At 33.9% G+C, this 17,210-nt stretch overlaps 1 protein-coding gene across 1 annotated transcript in view; it reads left to right on the top strand.

Annotated features, from left to right (window-relative positions):
• The window catches only part of LOC148940227 (uncharacterized), a 132,020-nt gene that overhangs the window by 20,921 nt on the left and 93,889 nt on the right, over positions 1–17,210 (top strand). The window contains exon 2 of the mRNA XM_089106102.1: positions 8,650–8,809. Coding sequence (XP_088962228.1) covers positions 8,650–8,809 — 160 coding nt within the window. The remainder of the gene's footprint in view (positions 1–8,649; positions 8,810–17,210) is intronic.

The raw sequence follows: 17,210 nt of genomic DNA, 5'->3' as shown, positions 1-17,210 counted from the left end.
ACATGGTGTGAACTTTTGTGATAAATAAACTAAACTAAAACTAAAACACTTGTTAAACAGCAAAGATATGTTAATGTTTTCTTACAGTCAGTGTTACACCTAAACGTTGCGTCTAATGTTTTCAAACTTCTGATATAATTGCCAGCAGGGCAATGTATGTTCAATCACGATTCAATCGTCCGAACCAAGGCCGTATCCAGGGGAGTTTAGTTAAGGGTTTTGAACCCCTCTCCCCCAAATGTTTGTCCGACTCGTAAAACACGTAACAAAAATGGATATAAACACATATTTTTCATGCGTCTTTAAAGTATTTTTGTACCCCCCCCCCCCGAAAAAATTATTTTGTAAACCCTCTCCTCCCCAACAAAATAAATCCTGGATACGGCACTGGTCTGCACCTACATTACTCTGCTGATCTCTCCTTTGAGGGATCAAAATTTAATTTTTTTTAGAGTTTCGACTAGGCTACTATTGGACCGAGTCGCTCCTTACTTACAATTTGTTACCACAAACTATTTTAACAGCTTATCAAATGGTTTTGGAAATTATCTCAAATGTGTGAACCTATTGGATACGACCTTTAAGCGTAAGAGTGACGTTGTGTATTTGTTTTTAAGAACAGGCTTATGTATGTTTTAGAACTACCTTAGTCTAACAGGTTTTCAAATAAATTATTAACGTTTTATACTCATCATACTTGCAAAAAACGTATACATTAAGGCAAACAATTCCAAAACTAGGAAACTGTGATTAGATTATTGCTTAGGAGATGCCAGATAATTTAGGAAAATCGTTTTAGTGCACGAACAGAGAAACAGCCACTATGTAGTGGGGAAGAGTTGTAGATTCTTCGGCAATTTAATATGTAAAGGTTGGCATCAAAAACTAACAGTGACATTGACAAGGTAGCGTCTAAGGACTTAAAATTTTTAAATTTTAACAATGCAAATGAAACTGGGTTATGTATAAATAATAGTTTAATAAGAAAAATCCTTTCATTCGACAGTGAGACCCAAAAATATCTCTGGATGTTTTGGTCATATATAGCGACCGTCTTCAGCAGATAGACTAAAATCATATAAACATTGATATATAACATTGACATATATAACATTGACATATATAACATTGATATATATGACATATATATCATATATAACATTGACATTTATACCGAACAAAACACTAATTATTGACTTTCTCACAACTCTTATTTTTTTTAACAATAAAAAACTTTAGCGTAAAGAGCGAGGCGTTTAGGAGGGGACAGCTCCTTTCATATAAGGAATAATTTCTGTTCGTTTTAAGTTTTAAAGTCGTTCCTTACTTTCAGTTTTAAATTTTTTTTTATTATTTAATCACTTGAAGGCTCATTATCAGGTCGGTCAATAAAGGTCAGTGATGCTGAGAGAAACGAAATATACTTTATTTGACAGTAGTAAATTATCATAAATTGAACTTAAGCCCAATTTACCTGTATCTATATTCAGAGCTAGGTTCTTGAATGAAATTTTTTTAATCGTAATGGTTTTCCTAAAAATTTGTTTTAAACTCCGATATCAGTGACAGTTTTTCAAAGAGAACAAGAGGGTCCGGGAAATCAAAAATACACACAGGAAAACCGGACGTGAAACTTTCAGGTATGTATTTTTTCATTTGGGACGACGAAATAAAAGTAGGGGTGGGACAATTCCACCGGACACTAAACTTTTATTTGGACTCTAAAAACTACCTATATTTGGGTCATTGACCTGCCTAATTAACCACATTACAAGAAAACTGCATCATTAGCATAATCCAGTCGGCATCTCATTTTCAAATATTTGTCTGAACATGATTAGCAAAGAAAGTTTAAATACGTGGTTTGACGATTTAATTCTATAAATAAATTTTTTAATGGATTGCATAATGCTGGTCTTATAACAGAAGCTTGGGTAAAAAAAATCGATGAACTTATGTTCCCAAATGAATAAATTACTATGGCATTTTTTATGGTCATCTGAGGGTACTTATGATCATCAATGTTCTACATCGAAGGGACCCCAAATACCCCTCTCTAAATTTTTTGCCCCCCCCTTTTGGGAACGCAGAATTTTTTGAGGCTGGTCATCGACACTACCTGGCTTATTATGTGCTTTTAATGAGTATTTTTGTGCATTGGAATGATAAAACTTGCATTATATTTATAAAACAAAGTGAAGATGAAATATTTTAAGAAAGTATGTGCACATGATAAAATTATTTTTGCATTTAATACTGAAAGAGAGAAATATTTGAACTATGGTCAAGTACTAGTGATAACAGTATTGTAAAGGTATGTGTGCGTTGTCATGACAGTGAGAGATTAGATTTCTTTGGACTACCCCAAATTTCAACTTTTATTGCGGTGGAAATTCGAGAGTAGCATTTCCAGAGACGTTAGTGCTCAAAGATGATGTAAGCCTGAAACTAATAGTTGACGACGAGGGTCAACTTCTTGCTAATGGTTCTGGTAACGCGTTAGATATTGATAGATCCCATCGCCAACTTTCTGGTATTAGTATTTAAATAAAAGCAGATGGGAAAAGAAAGGAACACTGCTGCAGTAATGTCATAACACATATCTTGTATATGTGCCAAAACCGTAATATATGTAAAACAATGTGTTAATAGACAGTAAAATCGAAAGCAAAATAAAAAGGGCATTGGCAGACAAATGACAACGGGGTATAAAGATGAATAGATGAAAAACGATGCGTACGTGATCATTATTACTACCATTGATCGTATTCCAACAGATATAGTCAATGAACCCAATAATACCAATGATGAAATGTGAGATGCCATTGTAGCTGAAATCATGTTAAAACTCATGTATGCTCCCAAAAATGAAATAAGTGTAATATCCAGAGAAAATCTAATAAAATATTATAGAATGGAATCAAAGCATTTATTTTTATTTTTATGATGATATTCTACATTTTATTATTTCAATAAAAATATTTTATGCATTACTTTGTTGTGTTTTTCATTATTTTTAGGTTACGCTAGTAAGTCGAACGTTTAGAATATTTATTAATAGTCCGCGATCTAAGAAAAGAAATTTTCATAGCCATACATACTACTAGCGGACTCATAGGGGGTATATTTGAATCTGAGATAGGTTGTTAGATCTTTGATCAAAGTCTGAGAGACATAAGCTGGATTTTTTCCAAAATCCTCACAGACAAGCAAGCAACGGCTCAAACACACAGTCACAGAGAGAGAGAGAGAGAGAGAGAGAGAGAGAGAGAGAGAGAGAGAGAGAGAGAGAGACAGAGAGAAAGAGAGAGAGAGAGAGAGAGAGAGAGAGAGAGAGACAGAGAGACACAGAAAGAGACAGACAGACAGACAAACAGAGAGACAGAGAGAGAGAGAGAGAGAGAGAGAGAGAAATCCTACAAACACAGAGAGTCAAACACAAAAACAAACAAATACAGACACAGGGACAAGCAAAAAGCCGCTCAGAAACATAGGCACAGAAAGAGAAAATGAGAGAGAGAAAGAGAGAGGGACACAGAGAAAGAGGGGGGGAGAGAGACAAACACCTATAAAAACATAGAGTGAGATACAAAAACACACAAATGCAGGCAGAGAAACATGCAACCACCCACTCAGACACAGGGAGAGAGGCACAGAGAGAGAGAGAGAGAGAGAGAGAGAGAGAGAGAGAGAGAGAGAGAGAGAGAGAGAGAGAGAGATAAGCAAACAACCACTCAGGCATACGGATACAACGAGATAGAGACAAAAGCAACCACAAACACACAGTCAGACACACAAGGACAGACAGGATGACATGCAAACATTCACTCAGACACACAAGCACAGAGAGAGAGAGAAACACATACAAACCAACAGAGTTAGACACAAACAAACACATAAAGACAAGCACAGAGACACACAAACATTCGGACAAACACGAAGGCACAGAGAGAGAGAGAGAGAAAAAAAAAGAGAGAGAGAGAGATAGAGAGACAAAAACATTTACAAACACACAGATTCAGAAGCACAAACAAACAAAGACAGACACTGGGACAAGCAAACATTCGCTCAGATACATAGGCACAGAGAGAGAAAGAGACAGACAGAGAGAGAGAGAGAGAGAAAGGAGAGAGAGAGAGACAAGCAAACATCCACTCATACAAACAGGCACAGAGAGAGAGAGAGAGAGAGAGAGAGAGAGAGAGAGAGAGAGAGAGAATACCTACAAACACACAGAGTCAGACAAATAAACACGCACAGAGAGAGAGAGAGAGAGAGAGAGAGAGACACAAGCAAACACCCGCTAAAAAAAACAGGCGCGTAGAGAGAAAGAGAGAGAGAAAAAGAGGGAGACATAGAGAGAGAGAGAGAGAGAGAGAGAGAGAGAAAGAGAGAGCGGCAAAAACACTTACAAACACAAAGATTCAGATACACAAAGACAGGCACAGGGACAAACAAACACCCGCTTAGACACATAGCCAGAGAGAGAGAGAGACAGATAGCCAAAAACACAAACAACAACACAGATTCAGACCATTAAACCCACACAAAGACAGACACGGGGACAGGTAAGCAGCCACTTAACTGTAAAGGGAGATAAAAACAAGTAAAAACACAGAGAGTCAGACACACTAGCACATAAACAGGGGCGTCGTTTTGGGGTGGCGAGGGGGGCAGTATATAATATTATATATCCCATGCCCTTTGACTATCCAGATATGGATCCCTCTTGCCCCTCCAATAAAAATGCTGGAGATTCGCCCCTGCACACAAAGACACACACGGAGACAAGCAAACATTACCACTAACACATAGGCATATAGAGAGAGAGACAGAGAAAGAGAGAGAGAGAGAGAGAGAGAGAGAGAGAGAGGGAGAGGGAGAAAAACAAACAAATAGAGGGAGAAACACAAACACACAAAGACATACACGGGGACAAGCAAACATCTGATTAGACAGACAGGCATAGTGACAGAGACAATCAAACAGCCAGTCAGACATACAGGCAAAGAGAGAGAGAGAGAGAGAGAGAGAGAGAGAGAGAGAGAGAGAGAGAGAGAGAGAGAGAGAGAGAGAGAGAGAGAGAGAGAGGGAGAGAGAGTGAGAGAGAGAGAGAGGCAAGCAAAGAACCACTCAGACACAAAGGCAGAGAGAATGAGAGAGAGATATAAAAACACCTACAAACACACAGTCAGACATACAAAGACAGAAAAAGAAACAAGCAAACTCCCGGTCAGTCACATAGACACAGAGAGAGAGAGAGAGAGAGAGAGAGAGAGAGAGAGAGAGAGAGAGAGAGAGAGAGAGAGAGAGAGAGAGAGAGAGAGAGAGAGAGAGAGAGAGGGGGAGACAAACAAACAAACACATAGTCAGGCACACAAACACACAAAGACAGACAAAGAAACAAGCAAACACCCGCTCAGACACTCAGGCACAGAGAGACAGAGCGAGAGAGAGACAAACCACACACAAACATACAGAGTCGGGCACACAAACACAAAAAAACTGACACAGAGACAAGCAAACACCCACACAGACACACAGGCACAGAGATAAAAAAAAAAAAATGCTAAGACACATAGGTACAGGGACAGAGAGAGAGAGAGAGAGAGAGAGAGAGAGATATATATATATATAGGCATGTGCTTATGTGTGCGAGCAGGTATTTGCGTGTCTCCATGTCTGCCATTGTATGTTTGTGTGTCTGAATCGGTGTGTTGGAAATAAAAATCCAGCTCATCTCTTTCAGATTTTGGTAAAAAACCTGTTAACATCTCAGATTCTAATATACTCCCTATGAGCCTGCTAGTAGTATCTATGTCTCTGAAAATTCCTTTTCTTGCATCTCCGAATTTTTATTAGACATTCTAAATGTTCGACTTGCTTATATGCCCTAAAAATTATGAAAACATAACAAAGTAATGCATAAAATATTTTTATTGCAATAACGACACATAGAATATCATTTTACAAATAAAAATGAACGCTTTGTATCCAATCCATTGAATACTTCATTGTGTTTTTTCTTGACATGGCACTTATCCCATTTTGGGATCAGTATGCAGTATGCCTTTGTTTTTCTCTTTGCTTTTATTTGAATACTAATACCAGAAAGATGGAGATATGATCTATCAACAGGTAACGCGTTACCAGAACCATTATCAAAAAGCTGACCCTCAAACTCAACTAGTACTTTCAGGCTTGCATTATCTTTGAGTACTAACTTCTGGAAAAGGTACTCTCGCATATCCAACATCTTAACTGTTGGAGTTTTTTGGTAGTCCAAGAAGTCTGATCTTTCACTGTCATGACAACGCACGCATGCATATCTAATAGTGCTATCACTAGCACTTGTTTCATACTTCAAATATTTGTCTTTTCAGCATTCAATAAAACGATAATTTTTTCATGTGCACATACATTCTTGGAATATTTCATCCTCACTTTTTTATAAGAAAATGATGCAAGTGTTTATCATTCCAATGCAAAAAAAATACTGATTAAAAACATATTATAAACTAGGTAGTGTCGATGACCGGCCATAGAGTGCCACGGAGGCAGCCGCATACAAAAACCAAAAACCCATTGTTCACCAGTACGAAACCAGTACAAAAAGTCCAAAAACATTCTGAGTCTAAGAAATTTTAAGTCCAAGAAATTCTATATTCTAAAAAAGGGGCACAAAAACTAGGAGGAGTGGCGTTTGGAGGCCCTTGGAGGTGGGATATCGATGACCATAATTTCCCTCTAAAAAACGCCATAGCAATTGATTCATTGGGGAACATTAGTTTGTCAGTTTACTTAACCCATTCGTGTGTCATAAGACCTAAGTTCTTTCAATCCAAATAAAAAATTTATTCATAGAATTTAATCGTCAAAACACGTATTTCAACTTTCTTCGTTAATCATGTTCAGACAGGTATTTGAAAATGAGATGTCGACTGGATTATGCTAATGATGTATCTCTCTTGTAATATTGTTATATAAGTAGGTCAATGGCCCAAATATAGGTCATCTTTAGAGCCCAAATTAGGGTGTAATGCACGGACGTATTGTCACTCCATTACTAATAGATCCTTGATATTGTATTAGTCTATTTTTTAAATTATGGTTAGTACGTCCTACATAAGAGCTTCCGCAAGTACTAGGGATCTGACTCTCCATTTTGACGCTCCCTTGAAGCTCGATCCTTTCAGGAACTCATACAACTTCTTAAAGTACTGCTGCTTTTTAAAGCTACATTTAAACCATTACTTTGTAAGATTCATTTTAGTTTTTCACTCCGCCCTAGAATATAAGGTTAAGTCCAAAATTATCTCCAGTGGTCTTTAAGACTTCCTTGAAATTCGGGATTTTTTTAAGACTTCCTCAGAAATCTCCTGAAACTTTTTTTTTCTTCTTGAAATAGTCTGGTCAATTAACCAACTTAGAAAGTCGGGTAACTGTTATAACCAATCAGCGATTTTAGATACTTAAGGAAAATACATCTGTGTGTTATAACTAGTCGTCTTTTTCAGTTCCAAGAATTATTTTAAGTTGCAATCCGGCCTACGTGAAATAAGCCTAGTGTAACTTGAGAACCTCTATGCAGATTAAGTAGGCTAGTTAAGTTTTAGATGCTAGGCCTACTTGTGGCAGTATTCTGCATTCTTTATCTTTTCTTATAATTTAGAGTAATTTAAAAACAAGTATGCAACAGTTTAAGGTAGGCTAGAAAAACACAAAAAAAATCGTGCAGTGGTAGATGGCGCTAGGATTTTTCTTCTCGATACTAGCGCTAGTTTTTTTTTCTTATAAGTTTTATTTATGGCCCGTTTTCATTTGCCACACTGAGTAAATTTGCAACATCAATCTGCAATTTTGATTTTAATCGAAATTCGATTATTCATTCTGTGTTGACAATATATAGGTTGGAGATTGCAAGTTTTACAGATTGGACATACTGTTAGATTGATAGAATCTGCCCAATGGACGCGCTTATATTTTTTGGGTTCTCCCAATAAACGCAAAATAAGAAAAAAGTTCGACAAAGTTGATCCATAAAATTAAAGGCGTACGGAGCGTACAAAGGCAAGCGATGTTTGTAGTGTATTATGAAGTAAACCGGATGTGATAATTACACATTTTAATTTTAATGAAAGAAATTTCAGACGTTATACAATTATGTTTTCTTTTTTTATTTTGAGTTTCGATTTTGAATATGAAAGATATGCTTAAGTGTAATTTATTTATCAAACTTCTTAGCAAGTTTAGCTATTTTTCACCAATTTAACAAGTTTTAGTCCTTAGTATTTAAATGAATGATTAATTAACAATTATTTGATTATTTTTGTTAGTTTTTTTAACATAAGCTTTATAATATTTCTTATAATAATTTGTATATACTTTTTCATATAGTATTAATTAGTATAATATACCTTTATGATTATTCTTAGAAAATATTTTTCCATCCATAAAAAGCTGAGTTTATCCAGTTGAAAAATGAGAATTTGGTCCGGTTTCGCTTTATATCGGTGCAAATTTTATTTTAGATTGCCATTACATACTCTATAAGAGAAGTAGAAAATGTTCTACTCCTCCTTAATCTACTCCCCCTAAGAGCGAAGGAGTAGGGCTGTTAGAAACGCTATTCTTTATTATCTTTTTCAGGTTCTCACTATTCTTTTCATCATTACATATGAAGTATCAGCATTCAATCCATTCAAGAAAAAGTTCAAACAAGATTTTTATGACATGTATTTAAGACAAAAACCAAACCATAACGAACTAAGAAGGGATTATTTTCTGAAAAGTGGATTTGATAAAACAGGTATGCAACAAGTTACTATTCTACTGCAAACTAATCTCGGCGTGGATTCGTCTCAGATCAGTATATTAATAAGTATCCATCGCCCATTCCATCCTGATAAAAATTTCCGCTTTTTCCGTTAGTAACTTGAATAAAAAAAGCCAGCTGCAGTGGCGGTTCTGGCCTCTCTTGCGCCCGGGCAAAATCTTGGTTAGCATCTCCCCGTCTCCCATTCAGACCAAATTTTAAGAAAATTTCCATTTATTAACATAACCTTCCATTTATTTAAGTTTGAATTTTTACTTTAGTTCCTATAAAATTATTAAGTTATCGAGTTTCTATTAATCGCTTCTTTTTCTTAAATTTATTCTAATTACTTTTACTTCAAAACTTGATTTAAAATTGCTTAAATTCCGTCTGCTTACTTTTATTTTCAAAAATTGTTGATGAAGATACGAGAAAATGAAAATTTTGGATTTTACTTGCTTTACTTACTTCCAAATGCGCCCTCTACTTTATTTGAATAGAAATTCAATTTCAAAAATAAGAAAATTATTATAACCGTTAGAGTATTTATTTGAAAATCACATCCCTAAGATTTCCGCGCCCGGAGCAAGCACCCCCTTGGTCCCCTCCCCTAAAACTGCACCTGGCCAACTGTCTAAAATTCCTTGGGAGTACTTGATCGCACTCCCAAGGTACTACGTGATAAGTATTACGTGATTGTTGCACCTATTTGCCGTGCAGATTTTAAGCGTATCCAGAGCTTTCACCCGAAAAATAGGTGAGACTCAGAAATAGCTTATTCCTTTAGAAATCCTTCACTTAATCCTCTTACACCAAGGGTCCATATATTTTCAATTGGTTCACACGCATTACACGCGAAGGTTCGAGAAGGGGTTTATATCTTCAAAAATAATCATCCTCATGCCCCATCGGCCCAAGATACTTTTGTCCCAATAGTTTCAAGCCAACCAGAGAACAAGTCTACCTACCTTTCGGCAAAAAATTTTCCCGTGCCCGGGATAGGGGAGTGTTAGAAGGGCGAAATGCAAAATTTGTGTCTCCAATCATACTTTCTGAAAATTTTTGTAATATTTCGGTTGAAGCAAGGTGCAATATGTATATTTCTCTCCTAGAAGTCGACTGTGGGATGGAAGATTTTGGGTGTCAGAGTACTTGCCCATATTGTTCACCGATCATACAAATTGAAAACCCTCTGTGCAATTTCGGCTACAATACAATGTCAATGTATGCCTTACCGCTTAAAAATTTGATATTGGGGTGTGTTGTAGGGACCTTAGGATCAATTTAATTCTCTGGTCATAAGACTAGAATCAACGCAAGATTCAAATTCAAACAAGGTGAAACGAACCCATGTTTCTGCCCTAAAAATGGCCTGGAATGGGGTGTTAGGGAGACAGTTACAAGAGCCCCCCACTTTGGCTTTCTAAAAATATGTTTGGTAAATCTTTGCATTGTTCTGTTTCAAAAATGATGCAAGGCTTTTTCATGCTCACGGGTCAGTCCGTAGCTGGGACTTTTTAATTCGTTTTCTTAATGAGTTAGAAATTAACTCGTTTTTGTTCCGCATTACTTAAAATAACTATTTCCGCAAAATAAATTTTTCAAAGAAAAGTAAAGAACTCCATTAAACAAAAAATGAGCAAAAATAAAATCAAATAATCTACCAAGCGTGAAACTACCACAAATCAGCAACGATAAATAGATGAAACCCAAAACGAACAGAAATTACAATAAATAACCGATTCAAACTCAAACCGAACGGAAATTAACATAAGTTTGGTGCAAAACCCCTACCGTATGCCTTCCCAACGTCAGAAAAAAATTTGCACTTTACTGAAAAAATATAAATGTTTTTACTATTATAACTTTAATAAATCAAATAATATTAACATTTTGATTACTAAATATCAGTATATGTATATTAAACTGACAATGCACATTCATTTCTATTTTTTCAGTAAAGGGCATATTTTTTTCTGGCCTTGGGAAGGCAAAGTGGTTTTGTGCCCAACTTATGTTAATTTCTGCTCGTTTTGAGTTTGACTCGGTTATTTATTGTAATTTCTGTTCGTTTTGGGTTTCATTTATTTCTCATTGCTTGTGGGTGGCAATGTCGCACTTTGTATACTCGTGGATTTGATTTTTGTTCATTTTCTGCTTAACTGAATTCTTTAATTTCCTCTGAGAAAACTATTGCGTGGAAATTGTTTTTTAAATTAGTATCTACCCGTTTTGTATTGACGTAGTATTTTCAGGGAAAAAAAAAATAATACTTAAAATCCTTTCGTTTTTTAAGACTTTGTAATTTGGCCTGCTATTTGTATGCTGGAGAAAAGTTTTCAGCAATTTTTAACAACATGCACCCTTTTAAAAATCTGGACACAAAAAGTAGTGTTTAATGTAGTTTTATACCTCCTCTAGTTGACCTGAAATGGAAAACCTAATACCATTCACAATAAAATCTGTTTACTTTCTTTGATAGCTTGGATACACTTACGCTATTTTGATTTGGTTAAATTTTAAGAGCAGAAGTAGCCCCAAAAGTTTGAACATAATACCCTCAGTCGTTCTTGGGATACTGCTGAGATGCCTTATTGGGAATTAATTAAAAAAAACTTGTTCCACAAAATAAGTTTTTCAAAAAAAAGAACTACATTAAACCAAAAATGAACAAAAATAGAATCAGATTATGTACCAAGCATACAACTACCACAAATCAGTATCAATAAATAAATATAACCCGAAACAAACATAAATTAAAATAAGTCAAACTCAAAATAAGCAGAAATTAATATGAGTAGGGTTCTAAACCCCTTGAGGTCTAGAAGCTAGAATATAATTTATATTTTACTGAAAAAATTCAAATGATTTTAGTGAAAAAACTGTGTATGGTCAGTTTAATGAAAAAAATAGAATCAAATAATCTACGAAGCATACAACTACCACAACTCAGTATCAATAAAAAAATTAAACCCAAAACAAACAGAAATTAGAATATATCAAACTCAAAACGAGCAGAAATTAATCTGAGTAGGGTTCTAAACCCTATGCTTTCTAAAAGCTAGAATATAATTTTGTACTTTATTCAAATTTTTTTAATGTTTTCGCTTTTATAACCTTAAGAAATCAAAAATTAACTAGGGTTTTATGAAATAAATATAAGCATATGTACATTAAACTGACAATGAATATTTTTCTCAGTATATTCATTTAAATATTTTTCAGTTCTTTACTGAAAACGCTTGACACTAAGAGTTCTAAATATTATTCTCTGGCACAAAAAATGTGTTCTTTTTCTTTTTAGGTCTTGTATAGCAATTCTTTAAACAGATTCTTTTTAGTGTTGTCACTTTTCTAACTTTAAAAAAACAAAAATCAATTAAGATTTTAATGAATAAATATCAGCATGTTTATACTAAACTGAAAATGCAGATTTTTTTCAGTAAATTCAATTGAATTTTTTTCAGTAAAGTAAAGGTTATATTCTGGCTTTTAGAAAGCATAGGGTTTAGAACCCTATTCAGATTAAGTCTTGGTTACATCATGTCTTGGTTAAGCCTGGGCATGAATTAAAAAAAATCAAAATTAAATTAAAAAAAGTATTTTCAACTATGAATAGGGGAGGGGGTAATTTTCCTCGGGGAGTATACTTAATGGAGTTTGAGAATTTTCCAAGTGAAAACACCTAAACCTATATATAATAGCCTAAGCAATTAAAGTATTTCTGATGGAAAGATTGTCTTTGGACTCATCAAATTATTAATTTCTAAGCTGTTAAAGACGAAAAACGCGCCGAATCTAATAAACTAGCTCTGCTTATTTTTTGCACCGTAGTAATTTAGACGAGAATGTAGCATTTCCCTTGAAAATTTTTAATGAAAATTCTGCTAATGTGGAATAAAAACACAACTGAAAAATTAAAATGAAAAAGAAAAAAATTATTTCCGTTTTCGACACATTTTCTTGACTAATTATAAATACATACATTGGTGGACGTTTAATAATAATTTAAGCTCGAAAGATAACTAACTTACAATAATAATTCTTCTCGTGTTAAAAATTGCCTATTAGCAGTCATGTTAAAATTACTGGGAATTACAAAGTTGCATCGGAGCTCTCTAGAAGGGATATAGCTCCAACCTTTTATTGAGGGGAGGGGGACAAGAGGGATTTCAATCCGGAAAGTCAGGAGCATGGGCTATAGAATATTATCTTCTCCAAATCATTGCCCGCCTGAAACAACGCCACTGCTTTGAAGGGTATTTTTAGAAATATACTTAATTATGAATACATTTTTCAGTAAATTCATTTGAATTTTTTCAGCTCTTTACTGAAAACGTTTGACACTAAGAGCTCAAAATATTATTCTATGGCAAAAAAAATTATTCTTTATCTTTTAAATTCTTATGCAGCAATTCTTTTAAAAAATTCTTTTTAATGTTTTCATTTTTATAACTTTAAGAAATCAAAAATTAATTAAGATTTTAAGGAATAAATATCATCATGTGTATATTAAATTGACAGATTTTTTTTCAGTGAATTCATTTCAATTTTTTCAGTAAAGTACAAATTATATTCTTGCTTTTAGAAAGCATAGGGCTTAGTGTCCTATTCAGATTAAGTCTTGGTTACATCATGTCTTGGTTAAGCCTTGGCATGAATTACAAAAATTCGAAATTAAATTTAAAAAAGAATATTTTCAACTATGACTGGGGGAGGGGGTAATCTTCCTCAGGGAGTATTCTTAATGGAGTCTGAGAATGTTCCAAGAGAAAACACCTAAACCTATAGATAATAGCTCAAGTAATCAAAGTATCTCCGAAGGATAGATTGCCTTTGGACTCGTAAAATTAATAATGTCTAAGCTTTTATAGACGAAAAACGCGCCAAATCTAATGAACTAGATTTGCTTATTTTTTTTGCACCGTAGTAATTTAGACGAAAATGTAGTATTTCCCATGGAAAATTTGACTGAAAATTCTGTGAATGTGGAATAAAAACACAATTGAAAAATTAAAATAAAAAAGAAAAAAAATTAATATCGTTTTTGACACATTTTCTTGACTAATTATAAATACCTACATAGGTGGGCGTCTAGTAATAATTTAAGCTCAAAATATGACTAACTTTTTCTCATGTTAAAAATTACCTTACTAGCAGTCATGTTAAAATTACCGGGAACTACAAAGTTGAATCGGAGCTCTCATGCAGGGATGTAGCAACAACACTTTATAGGGGGGGGGGGGCAAGATGGATCTCAGTCCGACAGTGGTGGATCCAGGGCGGCGAGGTGGGCACGCGCCCCCTAGTGTAGTCTAAAGTAGTGTAATTTTCTTAATTGACCCAAGTTTGCGTTAATTAAGCTTGCTTTTAACGCAAGTTTATCGGATCTACCTATTTTGCGCCCCCCCTAAATTGTTTTTATAGGATCAACCTATTATGCCCCCCCCCCTAAAAAAATCCTGGATCCACCCCTGCCATTCGAAAAGTCAAGAGCATGGGAATAGAATCATTTTTTCTCTAAATCATTGGCCGCCTACAACAACGCCACTACTTTCAAGGTTATTTTTGGAAATATAATTAATTATGAATAAATTTTTTTGGCCACAGAATAGGACTTTGAGCTCTTAGTGTCAAAGGTTTTCAGCAAAGAACTGAAAAAAATTCAAATGAATTTACTGAAAAAAATATGCATTGTCAGTTTAATGTACATATGCGGTTTGTCAGTTTAATGTACAAATGAATTTACTGAAAAAAATATGCATTGTCAGTTTAATGTACATATGCGTGATATTTAATCCATAAAATCCATTAAGGTTATAAAAGAGAAAACATTAAAAAAAAAAATTTAAATAAAGTACAAAATTATATTCTAGCTTTTAGAAAGCAAAGGGTTTAGAACCCTACTCAGATTAATTTCTGCTCGTTTTGAGTTGACATATTTTAATTTCTGTTTGTTTTGGGTTTCATTTTTTATATTGATACTGATTTGTGGTAGTTGTATGCTTGGTAGATTATTTAATTCTATTTTGTTCATTAAACTGACCATACACATTTTTTTCACTAAATTCAATTGAATTTTTTTTTCAGTTAAATACAAATTATATTCTAGCTTTTAGAACGCATGGGGTTTAGAACCCTACTCATATTAATTTCTGCTTGTTTTGAGTTTGACTTATTTTAATTTATGTTTGTTTCGGGTTTCATTTATTTATTGATACTGAGTTGTGGTAGTTGTATGCTTGGTACATAATTTGATTCTATTTTTGTTCATTTTTGGTTTAATGGAGTTCTTTACTTTTTTTTGAAAAACTAATTTCTGGAAAAAGTTTTTTTTAGTTAATTTCTGTTCGTTTTATATTGACATAGTCTTTTTCAGGGAGAAAGACAAAGCCTCTTCTAAACTTAAACAACCACCCATTCCATAAAAACCTTAAATACCTCCTGGGCATAACTTACAATCCTCGCCCCTTATCTGTGTGGTTTGTTTCAACCCCAAAGGCCAGTTATATGATATTTAGACTATTTTGAATAGAATGGATGTCTCAAAATTTCTATTAGATGCATTTTCTATAGATATGACGATATTTATTCCTTAAAATCTGAACTAATTTTCGATTTCTTAAAGTTTTAAAGGTAAAAACATTTAAAAAAATTTTTATCAATAAAGTAATAATTATATTCTGGATTTTAGAAAGCATAGGGTTTAGCATTAACCTCTGTTTGCATTCTATTTCGTATTAACTTTCCATCAAAGACTCAAAAGCCCTTCTAATCCTTTCATCCTAGGACATGCTGATATCTGATATGTAATATCAGCTGATATCTAAATAAGCCATGAAATTTTAATTAGTAAAACAAAAGTAAGTTTTAAAATCATAATTAACGTATTTATTTCTGAATTTTTCTGGTACGGCCATATCTAATATCATGTTAATCTAATTTTTGTTCATTTTTTATTTATTCTGGTTAAAAAAGAAAAAAAAGAAAAAAGAAAATATAAATGAAATAAATGGAATATTAAAGTGCATTAATTAAAATCGATATTTGAATTGGACTATAATTTTAAATTAGTTCCTTGATCCAAGTTTTATTCCAACAACAACAAGATCAGAAAAATGTTTGAAGGACAATTCTTTCACAACTAATGAAAAATTCATTTTATTCTGTTATAAAAATTGAATTATTGATCTGTAACGATATCTTTCCGGTCAACTTTTAGTTCACAGAAAGCTAACATATATTGATAGGCCAAAATGTCATACTCAAACGTAAGTATATCTATGTTTACTATTTATTACGATGCACATATGAATTACTGATGAATATTGTCACACTTCTCTCTAATTCTCAGCTAAATAGCACAGGGGCGAATCCAGTTTTTCTTAGGGGGTGGGGCTCAAAATATGTTGATCCGATAGAAAAAATCTTAGGGGGACGCAAAATAGGTTGATCCGATAAACTTTCGTTAGGGGCAAGTTTAATTAACGCAAACTTGAGTTAATTAAGTAAATTACACTACTTTAGACTACGCTAGGGGCGTGTACGCCCCCTTGCCCTCCTCCTGGATCCGCCACTGAAATAGCTTTTTTCCAGACTATTACTTACTTAACTCCCATCCTGCTGGGTTGGCCGATTTGAGGGTTCTCCTCTTATGGTATCATTTCAATATTTTACGGATGGCTGCCTGTTTGTTGCAGTCCCTGTTGTTCATTGGCTGTGTTGGTCCCAGAGGGCTTGATCGGCAATGATTTTCTAATAGTAGCAGAGAATGTCTACCTAACCTCAAAAATGTATTGAAAATTTTTTGGGATACTTGGAAAAAAATTTTTTTATTATTTTCTGTTCGTTTTATATTGACATAGTCTTTTTAGAGAAAAAGAAAATAATACATTAAATATTTTCGTTTTTTAAGACTTTATAATTTGGCCTGCTATTTCTATGCTGGAGAAAAATTTTCAGCAATTTTTAACAACATACACCATTTTTAAAATCTGGACACAAATAGTACTGTTTAATTTAGTTTCATAACTCCAAAAGTTGATCTGTAATGGAAAACTTGATACCATTCGCAAAAAAATCTGTTTACTTTCTTTGATAGCTTGGATACACTTACGCTATTTTGATTTGGTTAAATTTTAAGACCAGAAGTAGCACCGAACGTTTGAACATAATACCCTCAGTCGTTCTTGGGATACTGCTGAGATGCCTTATTGGGAATTAGCATTATCACAGTGCATTTTGATTTAATCTTAAGTCAACATTTAGTTTTTAAACATATAAAAATTGGATTTGAGGAAGACTAAAATATATTCTATACATCATATACAACAACTTTCTATATAAACCTTATATGCCCCCAGGGCATAACTTACAACCCTTGCACTGAGGGCTA

The sequence above is a fragment of the Artemia sp. Qi Xiang Cuo genome, chromosome 20 (assembly GCF_049724085.1).
Source record: "Artemia sp. Qi Xiang Cuo chromosome 20, ASM4972408v1, whole genome shotgun sequence".
In the NCBI taxonomy this organism is placed as follows: Eukaryota; Metazoa; Arthropoda; class Branchiopoda; order Anostraca; family Artemiidae; genus Artemia; species Artemia sp. Qi Xiang Cuo.
This window is presented reverse-complemented; position numbering and strand designations above follow the sequence as displayed.